Raw genomic sequence first — 20,383 nt, forward strand, 5'->3', positions numbered from 1 at the left:
CTCTCTTATATCCAGACTGTTACCTGGTCTAGACGTTTCCGCAATCTTTGTATTTGGTCTAATAAATATATAATTATCCATATCGAAGTATAATTGTAGCTACCTGATCATCCACACACAGAATATACTTAACAGTAACATAAAAATTTTACAACTGCATTCCTAATACATATATATATACATTGTAGGAAAAATTGCCACTTGTGGTATTTTTAATGCTCCTTTAAAACTAACGGGTATCATAATATATATTTTTTTTTTTTTTTAGTTTTTTGTATACATACATATGTAACATAATCATGAGTAATTAAGCCTGCAACATTGATTAAAAAACTGTAAAAACACATATATGTATACAATATATAACCTTTACGAGAGTTATATACATGTGCATAGCATGGGTTAAGTACTCTCTATAAGTTGTTGTAACCTAAAAATGGCCACAAACAAACACGGTTGCTGCCACAAAACAAATTTGAAAACCACGTGAAAGATACTCTCGGTGACGCTCAGGTGAAAGACCATAATTCGGAAAAGAAACATTGCTTGAAATGGCTTTAACCGTGTTTGATGGCCAGATCTGAATAGCCAAATGCTTCCCAACCTTCCTCTTCACCATCTCCTTCATCTCTCCATAACTTTCGGTCTCAAAACATAGGTTACTCCAATTGGAGATGGTATAGTCTCACCGGCTCAAGATGGTTTACAGAAGTTGGGACTCTTCATTAAAAATATATCATTTTACAGAAGGTTTATAAAATTTAACAATTAACCACAGACAACTTTCCAGTTCAATTCTAAAAGTGTTCATAAGAATGAATAAGATTTGAAGATCTCATGGGCCCAACATGCAATCAAGTGTTTTGCTTCTTTTTACGGTCAGAGAGGTGGATGACGGTGGTTACAAAAGGGGTTCTGATATCGTTCAGCCATTTAATAGTAATCAGCGTTCTGCTGTGCAAGAAGGACAAGCCATATTGATGAAGTATAGTATTTACCTTGATGGCTACCCTAGTCTCCGAGGACTTTCCCTCAAACACCTCTCCAAAGGCCCCGGAGCCCAGGAACTTGGACAGCGTGATTTGGTCCCTTCGTATGTGCACTAAGCCGGTCATGTCCGCCCCCTCCTGCTGGCAGGCACCCCCCCTCCCGTAGAGGACAGACTGCTGGAACATGCCGCCTCCGCCCCGGGAACGTGGCAACTCTCGTAGTGTGGCCAGTTCCATGTCGGGACCGCGGAGAGTGGATGTTGGTATGGAGTGATGGAGACTTTTCTTGTCGCGCCGCTTTATCACTGAAAATTGAAGACCTTGGGATAAAAACCTCAAATTTCGCTAATGGATTATTTTTCAGGAGAGCATTTAAACTGAATATGTACCATGTTTCTACTGATTTATTGATCATAGATTCAGCTTGTAAGCATTGAATAGGTTTAGCAGATAAATATGCATAATAAAATTTTATGTGCGAAACCTATTCACATATAAAGCATTTGATTAGAGTAGGAGATAGAACTTGTGATCAATGGTTTCTACATTAAAGCACACTGATTTGTGAATTTTTGCCACATTTGTAAAAATAATATCAAAAATATTTACTCACAATATACGCAGACTCCGATACCCAAACCTAGAGCCCCAAGTATGGAGATGCCTATCCCGAGGACGATGGCCAAGTAGTCCTGGTGGACCACCATCAGTTTTGCCTCCGAGAAGTCAAACTCTTCACTCGGTTCCGACATGTCGCTCCAACCGTAGGAGTTCAGGGCCTGTACGTTGAATGTATATCGCTCGCTAAGCTTTAAGTCAGCTATGATCCAGTAATTATCTGAAATAAGATTGAATTTGAACATGTTTATTAGTTACAAGTTAATCTTTACAACACAATCTATTGCATCACGTGGCACGTTTTGACACAATGTGTGTGTTTTTGAGGAACTTCAAGGAAAACAGTAAATATTATACACAGGACTGAGGGCGGGCGCAATTGGAGCAGTCCACTCTGGGTGTCAAATTGTTAAGGCGCCAAGTTGCTGATAATACTTAACAGTCCTAACACATCGCCCTTGAGATTATTTTTCACAATAACGGAGCTATACAAAAATTCAAATCATTCGATTGTATCATTGATTACAGTGATCACCTACCTAGACGTCTACTGGTTTTGATAAGGGGCGTCAAAATTTTCCTATCGCCAGGTGTATGTATGGTGATATTACGTAAGGTTATATGATTAAGATGATGTTAAGCGAAATAACTGCCTAACTCACTCTTAAATTTACTGATATATTTACACGCTAGCGGGATCTAGTTGCCATCTATTTTGAATAAAATAATAAAGTGATTCTTCGTAAATGAAAAACATAACGGGGGTTAGAAATAAGACAAAGGTGGCTGACATTACTGTCACAATGTTCTCACGCAAATGGTGCTATATTTGGCATGCATACAACTAACGAAAGATGGACAAGTATATCACTAACGAAAGACAGGTGAAATTCAAACAACAACCTATGACTTGAAACTGAGGCCGCTCACAACAAAGATAGACTGATGAATTAAAGAGAACTTGATTTTTGAAGCATGATTTACCAAGAGACAATTGAAGAAATATGAAAATGGGGCTTTACGGAAACAATAGAACGCTTAGGACCAAGTTTTGTTAAACAACCTGACCTTAATGTTAACCTACCGGTTCCATTGTAGAGCATTTTCCACCCATCCTTCAATGGTTCATCAGTAGCTTCAATCAGCATAGAATCTGCATTATCTTCCACACTGAAATAGGGCAAATCTGATTGTGGCAGTGAATAATTAGCCTCTCTCTTATTCCTTGTATTCACGAGATTGACATCTTCAAATATTCTTTCACCATTCCAATAACTCATCAGTGATTGGTCGTTCATTTCTTTGTCTCGGGTCCATGGGGGGAAAGGTTCACGAGTTGTATGGGGTGTCAGTATGGCTCGGACATTTCGGTGTGTTCGTATCCTCTCGCCTTCGGAAGGTTTGGAGTGACCGTAGAGTCGGTATAACATGACGGGGCTGCCGTGAGGAGCTGACGCAGCCCATTGCAGTTGGTACACGGTTCCAGACAAATGCTGGATGACAGGCTTTCCAGGGATGGATGGACGATCACCTAAAACAGAATTATTTTTAATTATTACTAAAGACCAGTTTATACAAATTAAATACATTTAAAAACATTAAAGCTTACATCCATTTCTTTTTAAATATGTAAACTACTTTTTGAACTTTTCCACAAAAGAAATGTGTATGGAAATAACTCAAATATTTAGACAGTAACGCGGCGCATGATCATGGGAGAGGAAGAAAGTTTTTTGAAATGGGTATTTGGAAGGTTATACAATGAGAAACATGGGATTGATATATTTAAATGTTATGACTCACCCAGGGTCTCAAAGAGGAATTTGGTGTCCTGCGGCCAGATGTAAGGCACTGTATTATTCAAGTAGACGATTTTGATCCGGAATTTGTACTGTGTTTTTGGAAGTAGATTCTGCACCACATAGTTGATGGAGCCATCCGATTTCTTGGAGCCTTCATCTTCAACAACCTTCCAAGCTTCAGATCCCATCTCGGTGTACTCAATATAGTGCCTGAAAGTAGTGAAATAATTGAAATCATTCAATAAACTAATTTAAAATGTAATATGTAACTAACAATCGGAGAGATGAGGGAAGTGGACTCTTTCGTCGTGGGGCCTTCAGGGAACCAACGGGGAGTATACTCTTCCCCCTTGGGGCCTTCGGGGAACCGAGGAGTGGAGAGGAGAGATGATGCCCTCTTCCCTAGGGAACCTTTAGGGAACCAAAGAGGAGAGGAGAGATGTGGCTCTCTTCTCTTGCGGGGCCTTCAGGGAACCAAGGGGGATTGGAGAGGAGAGAAGAGACCTGGGAAGACTCATTGTGGAACCAGAAGACAGCAACATATACAATGACAATCCTGGTGGACTTTATAAAAGAGACTGGGTGACTGTCAAAGGAATGAGGTAAAATGGGAGATAGCACAATGGACCTATGTGCTCACGCTCACGGGAACTATATGTAAACCGTCTCCGCTCTATAAAAAAAAAAAAAAATAACAATCCATAAACCTCAATAACCTTTTGCATTCCAAGCGCATGGCCATATATGGGTTGAATAAATATGCAGAATATCGCAGTGCGTGACATGATTTTTAGATTTACTTATAGATAGAAGAAAAAGTTTTTTTTTTAAAGTACATTCTACGCATCGGTTCTGGAGGCCAATTGCTTACAAAAGTACTTTAATACAACCTTAGTAAAATAGTTTTGAAACAATATGCATGGCCACGCAACCTCCCACAAAACCTTATTTTGAATATAGATAAGATTAGTGAGTTGCCAATATGACGGTTTTAAAGTCAGATAGGAAAGTTCCGAGCCCCATCATAAGTTCATCAACTATTCATTGAGTTATAATCATAACTTACACTGAAGTCTGTATGTCTTTATATGGCATCCAGGAAACGTGCATCACATATGGTCCAGAGAAGGTTGCCACAATATCACTGGGTTCGGGATAAGTTTCTATGGAGATAATTTCACTGTCAGTTTGCTCGTCGCTATTGTAGGAGTAGGTTCGCACCCACACGGAGTATTTCTGTGACGGCATCAGTTTTAAAAGGTCAGCTTGGGTCGTGGTCTGGTTGGATGGAGACTTGGTTTTTGCAATGAATATGTGCTCTGCAAACAATCAAATAGTTCATTAACATTCATTTAACTTGTGTTGCATGCATTAAATAAAGAAATTACAATAGAATCTCGTTAATTCCAAATTCATGGGATAACAAAAATTTAATTTCGAATTTACAAATTCCCATGTAATATAAATAATATATATAAGACGCCGAGAAACGAGTTTCTCGGCCACCCCTTCAAATTCTTTGGAGTAAATTTGTAATAATACGAATTATTCCTGTGTAAATCGATTTTTCGCAGCCAATTAACCACCACAGTCGGCCCTTCAAGTTTCATTAGTTCGTAAAAATAACACACATTTCTGCTTAAATCACATTTCCGCATAAATCACATTTTTGCAGCCGATTACTGTCGCGGCCGGCCCTTTAAATTCGGTATTCAACGTAAATTCGTAAAAATACGATGTATTGCTGCGTAACATGAATTTTCTTAGCCTTTCAAACTCGGATATTCTAAACAAAGTCGAAAAAATACAACATTCCAGCGTAAATCGATTGAGATTTACAAAATAATAATAGTAATAAGAACGATGTATAACCACATATTGATTTCTCGGCATTTTACCACAACGGCTGTCTTTTAGATTCAGATTTACAAAATTTTATGATTTATTTTTCCAAATATTGAATTTTTTCGAATTACACGAACAAAAATAAATTTCGATATAAAAACCATTCTGTTTGAAAAAAATTGTCTGAGGATATATTTTTGGTGAAAATTTCGAATTCTGCGTTTTTTTAAATTATCAGGGTTTGAATTAACGGGGTTCTACTGTACATGATAAAATAAAGCCTTTGAGATGTGGACCTTTAGTAAAATGTTAACAGATTTCTAAAACCCTACATAATTCAAGATTTCATTGTAAACTGATTATGGGATTAAATTCACTCACAAGATAGTTGCCAAAACATATGAATCCATCTCTAACGGGATAGGAAATTCCCGCCAGCCGCTGCGCCGGGCTAACTGCCGTGCTATGCCGCCGCTTTAATTAATTTATTTATTGGACAATTTGCCGCTTTTGCGAGATATCACCTCAGGGGTGCTTTACAGCTTTGTTTGTTATCTTATTACTTACTTCGAGAATAATTCCCAACTAGTGTTTTTTTTTTCAAAACGATCCTTTCCTGTGTTTTAAGCTATGTTGAAAAATTATTTGTACCGTATATCAGTGAATCGTCTTCGTTAGAACAGCCAACAATTGTATGAAGATAAGCCTGAACTAAAATATCATTTGGTAATTGCTCATTATAGCTATTAACTCGCTATTGTTATAATCAAGTTCGTCTGTGTATGAATTATATTAATTTTTTGATAAAATATTCTGACAAATCAAAAAATAAATTAAATCAATTATTTCAGAACCCATGTGAAATATCAAATTAAAATTCATTTGTTATATTTTACATCTCTCTACATAAATAAAAATGTTCTATTTTTTCTCTATCTGCTCAGACCAATGGCTAAAGAAAATTCCTTATTCAATGGCTCAGACAGACTGAGCCAGAGCAATGCGTGGCGCGGTACAGCTAGAAATAAAACAGTTATTTATTTATTCATTTATGCCTGTTGGGTTTTAATATAAACAAGTAGAAATTAATTACATTACATAGTGCATTCAAATATATTTACTGCCTTCATAGTTAAATTCACCAACATTTTGTATTGAAATCCTGAAAATTGAGACTGGAATATTGTTTTTAATTCTTGCCTTCTACACTAAATAAATCTCTTTACTTTGATTTGTTACTTTGTTCCCATCATGTCTACAGTGCGGTAAACAAGTCCATTCTGCAGAAGCCTATAACATTTATGAAATGGTTTTTGGCGACCTCAGAAGAGTGATAGTATTAGTACCTTTGATTCTTTGGTTGGGTTTGAAGTTGCCCTCGGTCCTCCAGTGTATTTCGTGCCACAGGTCCAGGTCTGCGCCTACTGCTGTGGAGGGAGGGGGCAGCTTCCACTGGACCCTGGCGTGATGTGGCGACAATACTACTGCCTTAACGTCCAGGGCTGAAGGTGGAGCTGGAACCATGTTAAACTTTAATAACTTACATATCAGAATACATACTGGGAAAGTTAGGGATTAAGATTTAATTTCCATGTACATATATATTATGCACTCTCATCTAGAGTGGAATATGTTCTTAGAATTGCCCTAATAAAGAACCTTAATTTTTTTTTTAACAATATTCCAAGAAACTTAAAATCAGATTGACAGTGAACGAAATTAAAAAAAAATCAATGGATTGTTCCACTGAAGTGAATCCAACCAGCAACTTAAATTCAAATGCATAGACCACTATGTTACAGAGCTGGGTTTACCGAGCAGGTTTTAATAACCTATACTCTATGGCAGCGATAGGCAATTGGTTTTGGTGGCAGGCCATATAAATGTCAATTTTGTTACGGGGCCACAAAAAAAAACCGTTCCTTGACTCGGAAATGATCAAATAGTGCATGCAAGCTTACTATTTCACATGAGAGCAGCCAAAATTGAAAACTAGCTTTCACACTTCCTGTCGGCTTGTTATATGGAACTATTAATTAACTATTATCATGGAACTATTGGAGAGTAAAGTAAACAATTTACTTATGAAGGATTTGAAAAATACAAAGTTGTTCTGTTGCTATCGATGAATCTACCGACAAAACTGAGAGTTCAGTTGAGCGATTTCGTAAGACATACTGTGGGCTGCATGTACTGTGGACTGTTCAGAAATTATTATAGCTGATCGCTGCTTTATTGTCTTATTTTCGAAACAGAACAAAAAAAATGTTACAATTACCTCCTGCAGAAGTTCTAAGCACAACTGGCGGTCCCATGACAGGTTTCACTTCGACAGCATCTCCGTAATAATTACTGATCTGCACCGAGAATACGTACTTCGAAAACGGTATCAACCCTCCGAGATACAACTTCTTTTCAAAAGTTCTTACTTTCGTGCAAGCAGTCTCATTACACTGCAAAGCCTCGTCTTCCGAGTAGGGCTGATAATAAACCGTATAGTACGGTGTGGCCATGCTTATATTTGCACATATTTCATATTTTAAAACTTGCGGCAACTCTAATGTGAGGCTCGTTGAAGATCTGTTCATTAATTTGACTTGAAGAGGTGCTTGTTTAGGGTACAAACAGTTTTTGTTCGGGTACGGTTGTATCTTGCTGCCTAGTGCAACGATCTTTTGGCCATTTGTTATGTTGATGTCGTTCATTCGGTTCATCCGGTCGGAATTCTTTTCGGTGGAATGCATCTGCTTTTGTGAAGAGTTGGTCCAATAGATGTATTTGCTGTCAACGGTGATCGAAGTTGGAGGAAGAGCTGAAAAAATAGTTTGATTAATATAACGTTACAAATGGTCAATAAGAATAGCACTATTTTTTTTCTCAAGTTTAACTTGTGTTAGGAAATGCGTTTCCACGGAATCGAACCGCGTATAGAAATGTAATATATATTCAAGAATACCTGGCTAGCTCAAGCAGGTACCGTGTTTTTAGTTCGTTTGAGTTAAGAGAGATCAGACGCCTTCTAGGAGTGGACAAAACAAAGGGAAGTGCTTACCGTGCCTCTCCTATTACATTACAGTGCCTATACTTTCCACTTATAGAGTGCTACAACGTGTCTTAAGTATAATATGAAGCATATTATAATGTCTACAACACATCTGTTTTTTATTTATTACTTCTCACAGAACACAAAGCCTAATTTAATTTTTTTTTTTTTTTTTAAAAAGAAAGTCAAACATTCCCAGGTTACGAATAACCTGACAATATTTGAAAATCTCCTACTACCACCACAGTAAGCTGAAAATGTTGCTTGTGTTGTGATGGAGGACTTAGCCAGCCGAGGAATTGAACACACTACGCATGGGAGGGACCCAAACGCGATGTCAACTCGGCCACCGACCGGTCATATACAGGGTGTCCGGAAACTCGTAGTACAAGCGGGAAACTGGTGAATCTACATCACATTTGGAGTCGATTTTGTAGTATTTTTTTATTTTTATTTGAGCTTTCGTTATCGAGTAAATCGAGTTTGAAGTTGATTTTTTTTTGTTTTTTTTTTTTTTTTTTAATCAAATTCTTATAAATTATTACTGAAGATCAAAGTACCCAACTAATTAAAACTATTTGAAAGTAAAACAAATGAAGAAACTCGGATTTGAAGCATTATTTTGAAATCACCCTTCATTTAACCCGGTGTAATCATAAAATATTTCTGCTCTGCAGGGTTAAAACATCTGTTATTCAACCCTAAACACCAGAAAAAACTTTAACCCTAAAATAGCCGAAAAATATTTTTTTTGGTTTTTTTTTTTTTTTTTTGAAAATGCTCAAATCAAAAAACTTTATGTTTTTTTGTGTTCCCCATGTGGTGTAGATTCTCCAGTTTCCCGCTTGTACTACGAGTTTCCGGACACCGTGTATACATATAGTTCTATTTAGTTAATAAAAAAAACCTAGTTACCGTGATCATTCCACCTCGTTGCATTCACCAGCACCTTGCAATAACACCCATTCATATCCGAGGCGGTGATGTGCTTCAGCCACGCGTCCGTCCAGTAAATCTTCCGGCTCTTGGGGTTGGTCAGGTCGATGGTGAATCCGAGGCCCACGGCCGGGTTCTCCGGGCAGTTGCAGGGCTTGGCGCCGGTCGGTTGGCCACGGTAGTCAATGGTGTTGTTGCGGTCGGGCTGGCCGCCGAAGAAGGGGCGGATATTAGTGCCATCGATATCGGATGTCATGAGCTTGCCGAGACCATGGTGATTCATCTCTATCCAGTATAATGATCTGAAATAATATTTTTTTATATTTCTTTATTCAGTAATTTGGCATGGTTTATTTTTGTCCAGTTTTTTGTGAAAATGAATTATCTATGAGACATTTTTAGTGTTTTCAGTATCTACACCAAGGGTGGCCAACCCGCGGCCCTCTGGGTGTCTACTTGTGGCCTGCGGAGCATATGCACACATTTTTTTCTTAGTGTACATAAAACCACCAAAAAAACATTCCAACATTCGTAGTTCGTATCATATCTCGTATACGGAAGTATTTCAGTACATTGATTCAACTATCAGTTTTGCGCGTCTTGCGAGTCTTTCAAGTATTGGACGTATTTTGCGTCCCAGAGAAGTGTGTTCCTCTAACCGAAATACGGATTATCCGCAATGCAAATGCACCAGTAGGACGTGAAAAATTGTGGGGAATTTTTCGACAGGGAATTCTCTAGCTATTTGTGGGGAATTACTTTTCTTAGAATTTCTCTAATCCCCCCCATGGATCCGAAAAAATATTGTGGGGAATCCAGCACTGAGAGAGCAATACCCCAATACCTCATACACTAATTCCTTTCGGCATACCATTACTTGTAAAACTAATTACAAGAGCGAAATAGTAGGGAACAGGTATTTGGACTAGGTATTTATTCATACTTGTACCAGTTGTTCCAAGTATCAAGACGAGCTAGTATGACTCACTTCTAGTACGGCCCGGTAGGAAATCTAATTTCTAAAATCTGGCCCAGCTGCTGAAAAGGTTGGCCACCCATGATTTACACAGAGGTATAAAGATGGTTGTCTTACGACAATTTGAAACTAAGTTAGGTCAACATAAATGGTCTGGTAACCCCACAATGTTCAAAGGCGAAATTTTACTACATATTTCCTCTCTCCTGAACAATTTCAAAAATGTGACAACTGACCGCCTTTGACTTCTGAGGTACAGATTTTAGAATCTTACGACCACCAATCTAGGCACATGCCTATATTATGAATAAACATGATGTAAATGGTGAAGCAAAATTCTAAAATGTGCTAAAAATATGAAGCCAGATCACATAATATATGGCAGATTAATATTACACTTTTTTCTTACGTTTAATAAATCCATCATCAAAACATACATTTCTGACATTATAAAATCAGATTTAGAAGTTGCAGATTTGTAACAAACCAATAAGAACGCAGAAATAGCCTTTTCCAAGATACATAAAAATATGAGTTTGTTACAAACATGGCAGTGTCATGTTGTTTTTAAAATAACATCAGGAGAGTCACAAAGTTTGAAACAATTAATTATTCAAAAAAGCAGAAATATGTTTTTCATAAATAAAATTTTCAAGAAATTTCAGTTTGGTCGTGCGCAGCATGGATTTCCTGAAAATATTCATACAAAAAACTACAGCTACAACATCAACAATGACATTTTTTGTAATATTAGCACTCTAGATTTCCCAAAAGTCACGAGCCGCCACTGGATTCTACATGGTGGTAGGAGTAAAAAAGATAAATAATTTTGTCATCAAATCACCAGCCTTATCTCTTTTTTTTCGATTTTTCTTACAATTTTATATTTCCATAAATTTTATTACAAGATACAGTTAACTCTTTGCACGCGGCCGTATCAACTGTTGTTACGGCAAAAAGTCTATACTCACACGCGGCTGTATCAACAGTTGATACGGCAACTTTGACGGCCGATATTCCCGCTCTCTTTCGTCATAAATGTATTTCTTGCTCACTTTGACATTTGTAGAACTATCACGATGCTGACATCTACAAGAATTTCTCAAAAATAAAATTTTATTTCATAAAAAAAGATCGATAACCAAGTGCGCCTCTTCGCGCCTTTTAGTCCTTTAGCTTACATTTTTGTCAACGGATGGCGTTAGTACTCGTTTGTCATTCACAACTTCACAACTTTTCATAACTAAGAATGATAAGTGATCATGGTGTCCCACTTGTGTCTATAAACACAGTGGCCTAAGTACACACACACCGAGAGTGGTTTATTTATGACGCCGAGTGAATGGCGGGACCACATTCAAAAGATACGGTTCGTCTTTGTATGAAATTTTATGTTTTTGTTTTTATAAACATCTAAGAGTGTTGACACACGAGGATTTGTTTTCATATTGTGGAGAATAATCTGTTCCGTCTATATAGTCCAATAAATCATGCCAGAATGCTATAATTTGACATTTAATTGCATGCATAGGTATTTGAAAATATGTACCGCGTACGGGTATAGATAAAACGGAGCATATTAACGCGTTCAAAAGGTTAACTAATAAAGCTGATGCTTGTGCTTATGAGAGGAGAACTTATTATTACTTACTCATATATTACAACTATTTGTGTATATTATAGTGTAAACTTATAAAATGAAAAAGTTTAAAATGATGTTACACAGTGATAATTTTAAAAATGAAGTTTATTGTTCAAAGTGAAACGTTACAGAGTGAAGTTAAGAGAAAAATAGACATGCAGCTTTAATATTTTACCTCGTAACAGGCGACACCTGCAATCTCTTGATGTGCAGATTTCTCTGCAGGATCTTCTCCAGCTTGACCAGTCCGTCCTTGTCATATATGTTTAGGTCCATGCGGTACAGCATGCACTCGTACTGGTCAGGGGAGTTCTCCACCTGGGACCAGTACAGCATTCGGGCCACCCAGTCAACAGTCAGACTCAGGGCGGTACCGTTGATTGACAACACCTGGAAAAACAAAATTTATTTTATCGAATTTCTAAGAAAAAGAAACATATTTTAAAAATTGTTAATGGTATTGAAGACATCCCTGATTTAATAAACCTTATTGCTTTTCATATACCAATCACATGTTGGACGCCAAATTGAGGACTGGCAAAGTGTGAGGCAAGAGAAGCAGAGAAAGGTAACCAATGTGCCGGAGTGACAAGTATCAGTGGCGACGGTACGTCACTGTCCGCAGCTCTCCACGCAACGCAGAGCCGCGAGGAGTGAAGGAGCCTTGTCCGCCATAGAAATTGTATTGGGGGTTTGTTCCTCAGCAATGAGGAACAAATGAGGAGAAACAAGAATATCCAAAATTCTATTTAATTTTAACAATATATATCAGAACTTAGTCTTTTAGTAACTTGCTTGTACCTAAATTGCTGTTTGTAATACTTTTACAGAAGTAGTTGGTTTTTTATTTTGTTATTTGTTTTTGGGGTGTTATGCCGTGTTGCGCTAACTCCTTCTTTAGCCAACGTTTCGGACAGCATTGCAGTCCATTATCAGGGCAGATGTGTTATCTGAAGTTGTGGTGAAATGTGAGCTTATGTTATAGGGTGTGATACCGTGTTGCCAGCTCCAACCCTCTGAGCTAAGACTTCAGATAACACATCTGCCCTGATGATTGACACTGCAATGCTGTCCGAAACGTTGGCTAAAGAAGGAGTTAGCGCAACACGGCATAACACCCCAAAAACAAATATACTTTTGGCCGTGAAAATCTTAAATCATATTTGAGAAGTAGTTGGTGTTTATTTAACTGCGTGGAGTTTAGATACAAGAAAGCTATAATGTCATATCTCTTCAATCAATATTATCAGTGTCAAGCTGTTACAAGTAAAACATGAAAATATTATAAACATAGCGATTGAGCACCTTAGTGTGTCCCGTCTTGTCCATCCGCGACACATAGATCTCCTGCTCCTGGTTCATCCAGAAGATCATCCGCTCCCTCAGGGACACGGCAAAGTCCTCGGGCTTCCCCGGACTCCGGGAGACGGTGTAGGTGTGCCCTTCGCCCAAGTCCAGGTCCGCCACCTTGATGGAGTCAAAGAAGGAGATGGCCAGCCTTGGAACGGGCGACTCGGTGTCGGTAGCCGAGGAGACTATGTGCGTTTTGGGACCGTAGCCTGCGTCGGTGAAAGCTTGGACCTACAAAATTACAATGACTTATGAACTTTATCTTAATCATAAATATGAACCATAAAAAGTTATTTTTTTGCCTTCTATAAATTCTAAAATTATTTCATGCACATACATTTTCGCCGTGAGCCAGTTGATCTATTTTTGCAATAACTTGTGTTTTGCAAAACGATGTTTTTATAAACTGTACCGTCTTACCAGGTAATGTGTTTATGTATTTATAAAAATAGTATATAATCTACCATAAGCAGTTTTCCCAGAGTAGCTACATATATTCAGAGGAGCAATATTTTTAATTATGCCTATCGGCAACGGCGGCACACAGGGGGTTAAAACAATAATGTCGTTAGGAAATGGTTCCCGATGGTGATGAAGGTTAATTGGTATATAAGTTTAATTGTGTGTGTGGGAAGGGGGGGTGGGGGTGGAGATACAGAGTTTGATAGTTCTTGAGGATTTGCAATGTGGTACCTGGCAGTAGTAAGTCACGTTGGTGCGGACGCCCCTCAAGGTGTGTTCGTACTGCTGCGGGGGTAAGACAGTGGGGGAGGGGGCCCCCCCTCCACTGTACCAGCAGTGCACACTGTACCCGCGTACAATGCCATTCATGTGGATGGGGCGGTCCCAGCGGAATACCACGCTGGCTTCCGTGTCGTTCCTACCAACAATAAGTCACTGTTAATAATTTGTATTCATTTAACTACTGGGATGCTGAACTTCCGTCAAATATAAATACCCCCATGTGTCAACGGTAAAATGATATTTAAAATATCAAGGATAATAGCAAGATATATTATTTCGTTACCAAGAGAATTAAATACATGTACAAATACATACACAAAACCGAGTCATGTGCGGTTGAGCTGTCATGCATAGCATAGCATAAGCATATCATGCAGCGGCACTTGACGGGTGTAAATGTTAGATATCTGCTGGCATTCAAGTGGGTAATAATAAATATACCTTACGATGGTGTGAAGCCATTTTGTTACATAGGTTCACTGACTGATTTAATATTTAACTAGCGATATCACACCACTGAAGTGTGATATGTGTGAGAACTATCCCAATCTATCTCATACGCAACATGCACATATAGGGATAGCCGCCGATGTAATATATATTTTATAATATTATTGGGTGGCGTACTTTACTAGCTGTGAATTATGCAACACAAACAGCCTGGGCCTGGTGGGTGGGGTAGGGGGCGCCTGGGGGGAGTGGAGCCCCACCCGCATGGCCCCCGCAGCACCCCAGTAAGTGTAGGCTCGCACTGACATCTCCACGGGGCTGTAGGGGGGCACCATGCCGCCATCGTAGGTGATCATGGCTTCTGTGGTGGTGTGCTGGAATGAAAAAATTGTCAATTATTCGAATTTTCACAAAGGTAAAAAAAAAATCATATATACATACCAAGGAAACGAATAAACTGACAATATCAAGCGGAAAATGTTGCTCGTGCAATGGTAGAGACCGAACTAGCAGTGGGTTGAACCCGCTGCACCGCTGTGGAAACCTGACCCTCTGGACCACTCGACCACTAACCGGTAGAAGAGTAATGTTTTAATGTGAATTAAGCAAGGAATGTGTGCCAAGTAGAACTTTTGGTTTCGAGCCTGCCCTGAGAGTTTTATGTTTATAAATTTATGTGGGTTTCACTACTTTGTTTCCAACATTGGATTATTTTTTGTTGGTTTAGAAAGTACTGTATGCCTATTTACAAAAACTAAATAAAGCTTTTCATTAAAATCAAGAACAGCAAACATTATTATAAAGGAGCTGGCCAACTTCGAATTTGAAACACGGCGTGGAGTAAATGTAAAAAAATGATATGAGAATTTAAAATCAGTACCATCTTGCTAGCATGGAATTGATGTGGGAAAATAGTGACTAAAATAAGATCATCACTAAATGATGAAACCTAAGGGTACGTATTTTTTATTACTACATTTGCGAACCGAAATGCGAACGGTACCACGAATTACGGGAAAGGAACGAGTCAACTGCAAGCGGCATTTCACGCCATTTACGGTTGCTTCGTTTCTTTGCCATAAGTTGAGGTTCAGTTCGACAGTTCGGCTCGCGGATGTATACGTAGCATTAGATACTTGGATATTATTGAGATCAAAGTTTAAATCTCGAAATATTAATGAGTTTTTTTTTAATTGTAAACCCTCCAGCGTTTTAGGGTCATATATGACCAGGTGTCCATATTTTATTAAATTATCTTTATTTTTTTGCTATTATGCGGAAATACATAATTTTTTTGACATTAGAAAAAGAAATAATTTTTTTTCTAGTTTGCCTCAAACATTTATAATGGAATAAAATTCTAAAAATATCAAAAATGAATAATTCATATTTAGCGCCGCTATCGTAACAATCGGTTTAACTTATTTTTATTATATGAACGAGATAAAAGTATAGTTTTCTTACAAATTCCCCAAACAAAACAAATGTGTTTTTGAAATATCTAGTTCTCTCAATTTTTCTACGATTTGAGTAAAAAATGAAGTAAAAATGTGGTTAGCGTTTTTGACTACATTTTTCACGTTTGATAAAAAAATTGTATTATTTAGAAATAGAAATGTTTATTTTAAATGCATACACCGGAAAGATAATTTTATATACATACCTAGTTTCTAAAGCAGTATTTGTTTTTACGGAAAATTAAAAAAATAAGATGTAGGTATATAGCACATTTGAAATACACAGAAAAATTGCAAACTGAACAAATGTGAAGAAAATACTGAAGGGCAACGATTTTTTTTTTGTTTTTTACTTTTGTGCAGTTTATTTATTTTTTATAATATTAATTACATTTTATGCAAGGAAGCTTTTGACTGTCCAACTAGGAAGGTTTACGGTTTTAGGACAGTCAAAATAACACGTTTCAAATTATCCTAGAGGAATATAGGATTTAAGAATAGAGAAAATAAGTATGTAAAAGCAAAGATACAACTAGGCGTTCGTGATAAATAATTATCAGATAACATTTTTTAGTAATATTTCGGAATCAGTCCTGCCTAGATCTAGTAAACATTTTTTTAATTTTGGACCGAAGGATGACAATTCACACAGTTTCAGCTGTGAGGGGATATTGTTATATATTTTAGAACCGAGATATGAGAATAGTTTTTGATAAGCCGCTCTGTTGCTTGTTGGAACGGAAAGCTCATTTCTTCGGCTGTTTTTATTATTTTTTTTTTTTTATGAACATGGATTACCATTTTTTTCATATAACACTGTCGGACATCTAGTATGTTAAATTCCTTGAAGAGAGCGTAGCTCGAATATCTGAAAGGTTTCTTCATAATAACACGTAAAATAGATTTCTGTGCCTTCAATAACGGGTTTAATGTTGTTCTTTCTGTACCTCCCCACCCAATGTAACCGTAGGTTATGATAAGAGTTACACAGCCCATAGTCTTGTTTTTTAAAATTTCCCGTAATGAAATAAATATATGAATCAGTGTGCGCACTCTTTTAGCTACATTTTCAATCTGGTTCTTCCATTTGAGGTTATAATAAATTATAACGCCTTAATCACAGACATAGGAATTAATAGACGAGAAGATAATGGCGAGGGGTAAAATCAACTGTTGAAGAACGAAGGGGGTGAAGCTGACTGTGATTCGTCAATAAATCAATCTGACAGTAAATAGGCATCTCGCATTATAATATCACCATTTACTTCTTAAAAGTAAAATCTGCTTTTGAATGAATAGACATTTTTACATGGGAGCGCAAATTACTCGCCACGTTATGAACAAATTTGCGAAGTCCAAATTCGGCAAAAAAATTCGGTTCTATTTTCAGAGTCGAATATTTCGTTTAAGTATTTAGTTAAGACACTTTTATAAATGTTCATAATTTACTTCCCAGCAACCAACCAGCTTTGTGTTTCGCGTCCAGACGTTTCTCGATGTGATAGTATATTATGTTTCTACAACTGATCCATATTATATGATGTGAATATGCTTAAAATAAAGTAAAATAATGCTTATATATGGAATGTAATACGACAATTGGGTTTATTCTCTTTTTCACATCTATTTTTACAAGTTTTCATAGCACAAGTCAACATTTTGCCGTGTTATTTCGTAAAATGAACCGATGATGCCTCGACCATAGTTCGCACAAGAATGATGACGTCACGTTTTCAAATTTCACTTGAGGCCATTCGCGAGCACAGCCGGCTCCAATGGAACCGGTATGGGGAGTGGGGGTAATACGCTTTTAATCACTTAGGGCAGGTCTACTAATATTCATATGTCTATGGCCTTAATAAATTCAAAGCAAGATTAGTTACTTGGATGTTTTATTTGAAAACTTTATTTTAATGATAAAAATTTTATCTTATATTAGAAGTTGGAACTTCAGTTCCAACTTATAATTTTTTTTTGATTTAAACATTTCCCGAGGACTAAAAATTGCCAGTACAGTAATCCCGGTTCTGTGAAAATCTCCGGGATCGAAAGCTCTACTGCCAAGACATAGTTGTGTGGCATTTTTATCTCTACGAGGGATGTTTAGTTTTTTAGAAAATACGGCAATCATTTTTACGATTTTTCTCTTTTTTTATTTTTTATTATGACGCAGCAAATTTTGTATTTATTTACAATATATAATTGGGAAACACAAAAAAAAGCCACCGGAGATACTTACTTCCTCATGAATATTGTGATTGTACTCAATCTTGATCTCATAGAAGACTTGTCCATAGTTGACTTTGGTGACGGGATTCCATGTTATATTAAAGGTATTCCAATCACCCAGGATGCTGATAGAAGTGGGATCCACGGACTCTGGGATGACGTTAATAATTTCTTTGTCAACTGGAAAAAAAACAATACATTAAATAGAATTATTCATTTATAATTATGTAAAGGGGTTTGATGATAATAATATGTTAATAAATAATTAGTGATATTAAAATAACATTACAATACATCTAAACTTCTCAAAAAATTAAGATTAAATGTAGCAAGTAAGAAGCACTTATGTTTCGAATAAATTTAATTCAAACATTGTTCATGTATGACAAACATAGACATTCAAAAAATATGTTTGCATGAACGGAATAAACGATAGGACCGGGAGCCATTTTGGTATTCAAAAGTTGGGTCGAAAACTATCTCAAAGCCAACTAGTTTACAGACTTGGGAGCCTTTCGAGGTGTTAAGTGATTAAGTCAGTGCCGTGCCATAATAAAGCAACAACAGTTGATGGCGGCAATTTTTGTTGGTACTCGTTGTTACTACTGGTTTGTGTGTTTTTTTACCGCGACCATCTAAATAAAAGTGGTTAAATTATTTTAAACAGTGAATTTTGCTTGGCAACAGCAGTAACTTCGTAATTTGGCAATTGCGCCCCCAGACCTTTACACTCTCGGCCTTGCATTTTCTCTAAGGACGCATAAAATCTTCAGGCAGGAAACAATTATATTATTTATAATAATCGGTAATAATAAGTAACTTGCGTGTATTTACAAATGTTTTTCCTTTGTTTTTACTAGTGTTTACAGAGTTATTTAAACGCCTTCTCAATTGAAGTAAATTTTTTGTTTGCCACTTTGAGATTTCTATAGCGCGTCAATGTGGTGATATTTAATGCATTTGGATTTTGGAGACAATCTTTTTAATTTCGATTCTAATGTGAAGTAAAACCCAGGTTTGTGTAAAATGCTTTGTTTTTAGACGAATTTTAAATAAATGCAATGTAAACTCCAATGAGTTTGGAGTTTGCATTTATTTTTTCTTTCCTTCTGTAATCCTTTAGGTACTGTTTGTATGTATAAGCTAATCCAAAGATATACTACACAAATGTTTGAATGGAGTTACAGGAGAATAAAATACAAAACTGAATCGAAAAAGAAGTAAGGACCCCAAGGAAGACATAGTACAATGAAGTGAATCATACACTTGTTGTCGCATTATGTCAAAAGTAAGTTAATGTGGATGAAGCAAGGGGTGTGCCAATACAGAGATGTGTGGCAATCCATCCTCTCTGCCTAACCCTGAGGAGAAATGGCATGATATAGTCGTCCCAGAGAGAGGTTGTTTGTGATGTCATCATATCTTCTGTCTTTCTCGTTTTCATATATAACGTGTGAGAAGAAGATTTTTGTGTAAGCATTTTAGGATGGTCGTCGATGATGATCGCATACAATCTCTTTTTATAATAGATACTGTCACATTGAAATACTGTTTAGTTGTGTTTAGTTCACAAGGTGACAAGGTGTCCTAAGGTTTCTATTGGCATTGTGTCTTATCTCGGGACTCGTGCTGTCCTTTTAATGAGGAAGGAGTGAATGCATGAAAATCAATGTGTACAGATGTTATTACGTACCAGGGTTCATCTGCAGGTCAGGATCCACAACTGCAATCATGTTGACATTGGAGGTGGTGACCACATTCAAAGTGGCCCTGTTTTGCCCGCTCAGATCTGATATGACCGCATTAGAGTCGTCTTGCAGCCAGATCAAACGTTGGCTGAAGTAGCACAACGGGCCCGTTATTGTGGTTCCAGATAAGGATGTTATTAGAGTTCCAGATACCTAGAATTATTATCAATAATAGACAGTATAATTTAAAAATATGTATTATTGTAAGAGACAAAACAGAAACACTTGATTCACAGCAGTTGAAATAAGTATTTCACAAGAAATTTTAAAAGAGACAAAATTTTGATGTCTTTTTCGAATGTGCAGAAACTTACATTTGCATATGTGTGTTATTTTTATCCACGCAGCGTGTAAAAAAAATACATTTTTAGACAAATAAATTAATCAGCCATTAAGTTGGCCGGTATGTCATGGCATTCAAACATGAACCTAAAAAGTCTTGAACGGAACTATTTAAGAAATTAAATTTAAGTCTGTGGGGTGAGGGGAAAGATGTATGAAAACTGCAAAAACCTACTTAAATTTCAATGACGTATCCTATTCCTTGCCTCATA

At 37.1% G+C, this 20,383-nt stretch overlaps 1 protein-coding gene across 1 annotated transcript in view; it reads right to left on the minus strand.

The window, feature by feature from the left end:
- The window catches only part of LOC149419842 (proto-oncogene tyrosine-protein kinase ROS-like), a 43,627-nt gene that overhangs the window by 5,748 nt on the left and 17,496 nt on the right, over positions 1-20,383 (minus strand). The window contains exons 16-29 of the mRNA XM_089637552.1: positions 19,775-19,982; positions 18,092-18,261; positions 14,573-14,769; positions 13,895-14,081; positions 13,157-13,432; positions 12,027-12,241; positions 9,213-9,535; positions 7,533-8,066; positions 6,601-6,768; positions 4,476-4,728; positions 3,411-3,619; positions 2,692-3,138; positions 1,603-1,827; positions 999-1,294 (exon numbers count right to left, since the gene is read on the minus strand). Coding sequence (XP_089493678.1) covers positions 999-1,294; positions 1,603-1,827; positions 2,692-3,138; positions 3,411-3,619; positions 4,476-4,728; positions 6,601-6,768; positions 7,533-8,066; positions 9,213-9,535; positions 12,027-12,241; positions 13,157-13,432; positions 13,895-14,081; positions 14,573-14,769; positions 18,092-18,261; positions 19,775-19,982 — 3,708 coding nt within the window. The remainder of the gene's footprint in view (positions 1-998; positions 1,295-1,602; positions 1,828-2,691; positions 3,139-3,410; positions 3,620-4,475; positions 4,729-6,600; positions 6,769-7,532; positions 8,067-9,212; positions 9,536-12,026; positions 12,242-13,156; positions 13,433-13,894; positions 14,082-14,572; positions 14,770-18,091; positions 18,262-19,774; positions 19,983-20,383) is intronic.

Source organism: Hesperophylax consimilis, chromosome 11 (genome assembly GCF_061612785.1).
Source record: "Hesperophylax consimilis isolate HC1 chromosome 11, BYU_Hcon_1.0, whole genome shotgun sequence".
NCBI lineage: Eukaryota > Metazoa > Arthropoda > Insecta > Trichoptera > Limnephilidae > Hesperophylax > Hesperophylax consimilis.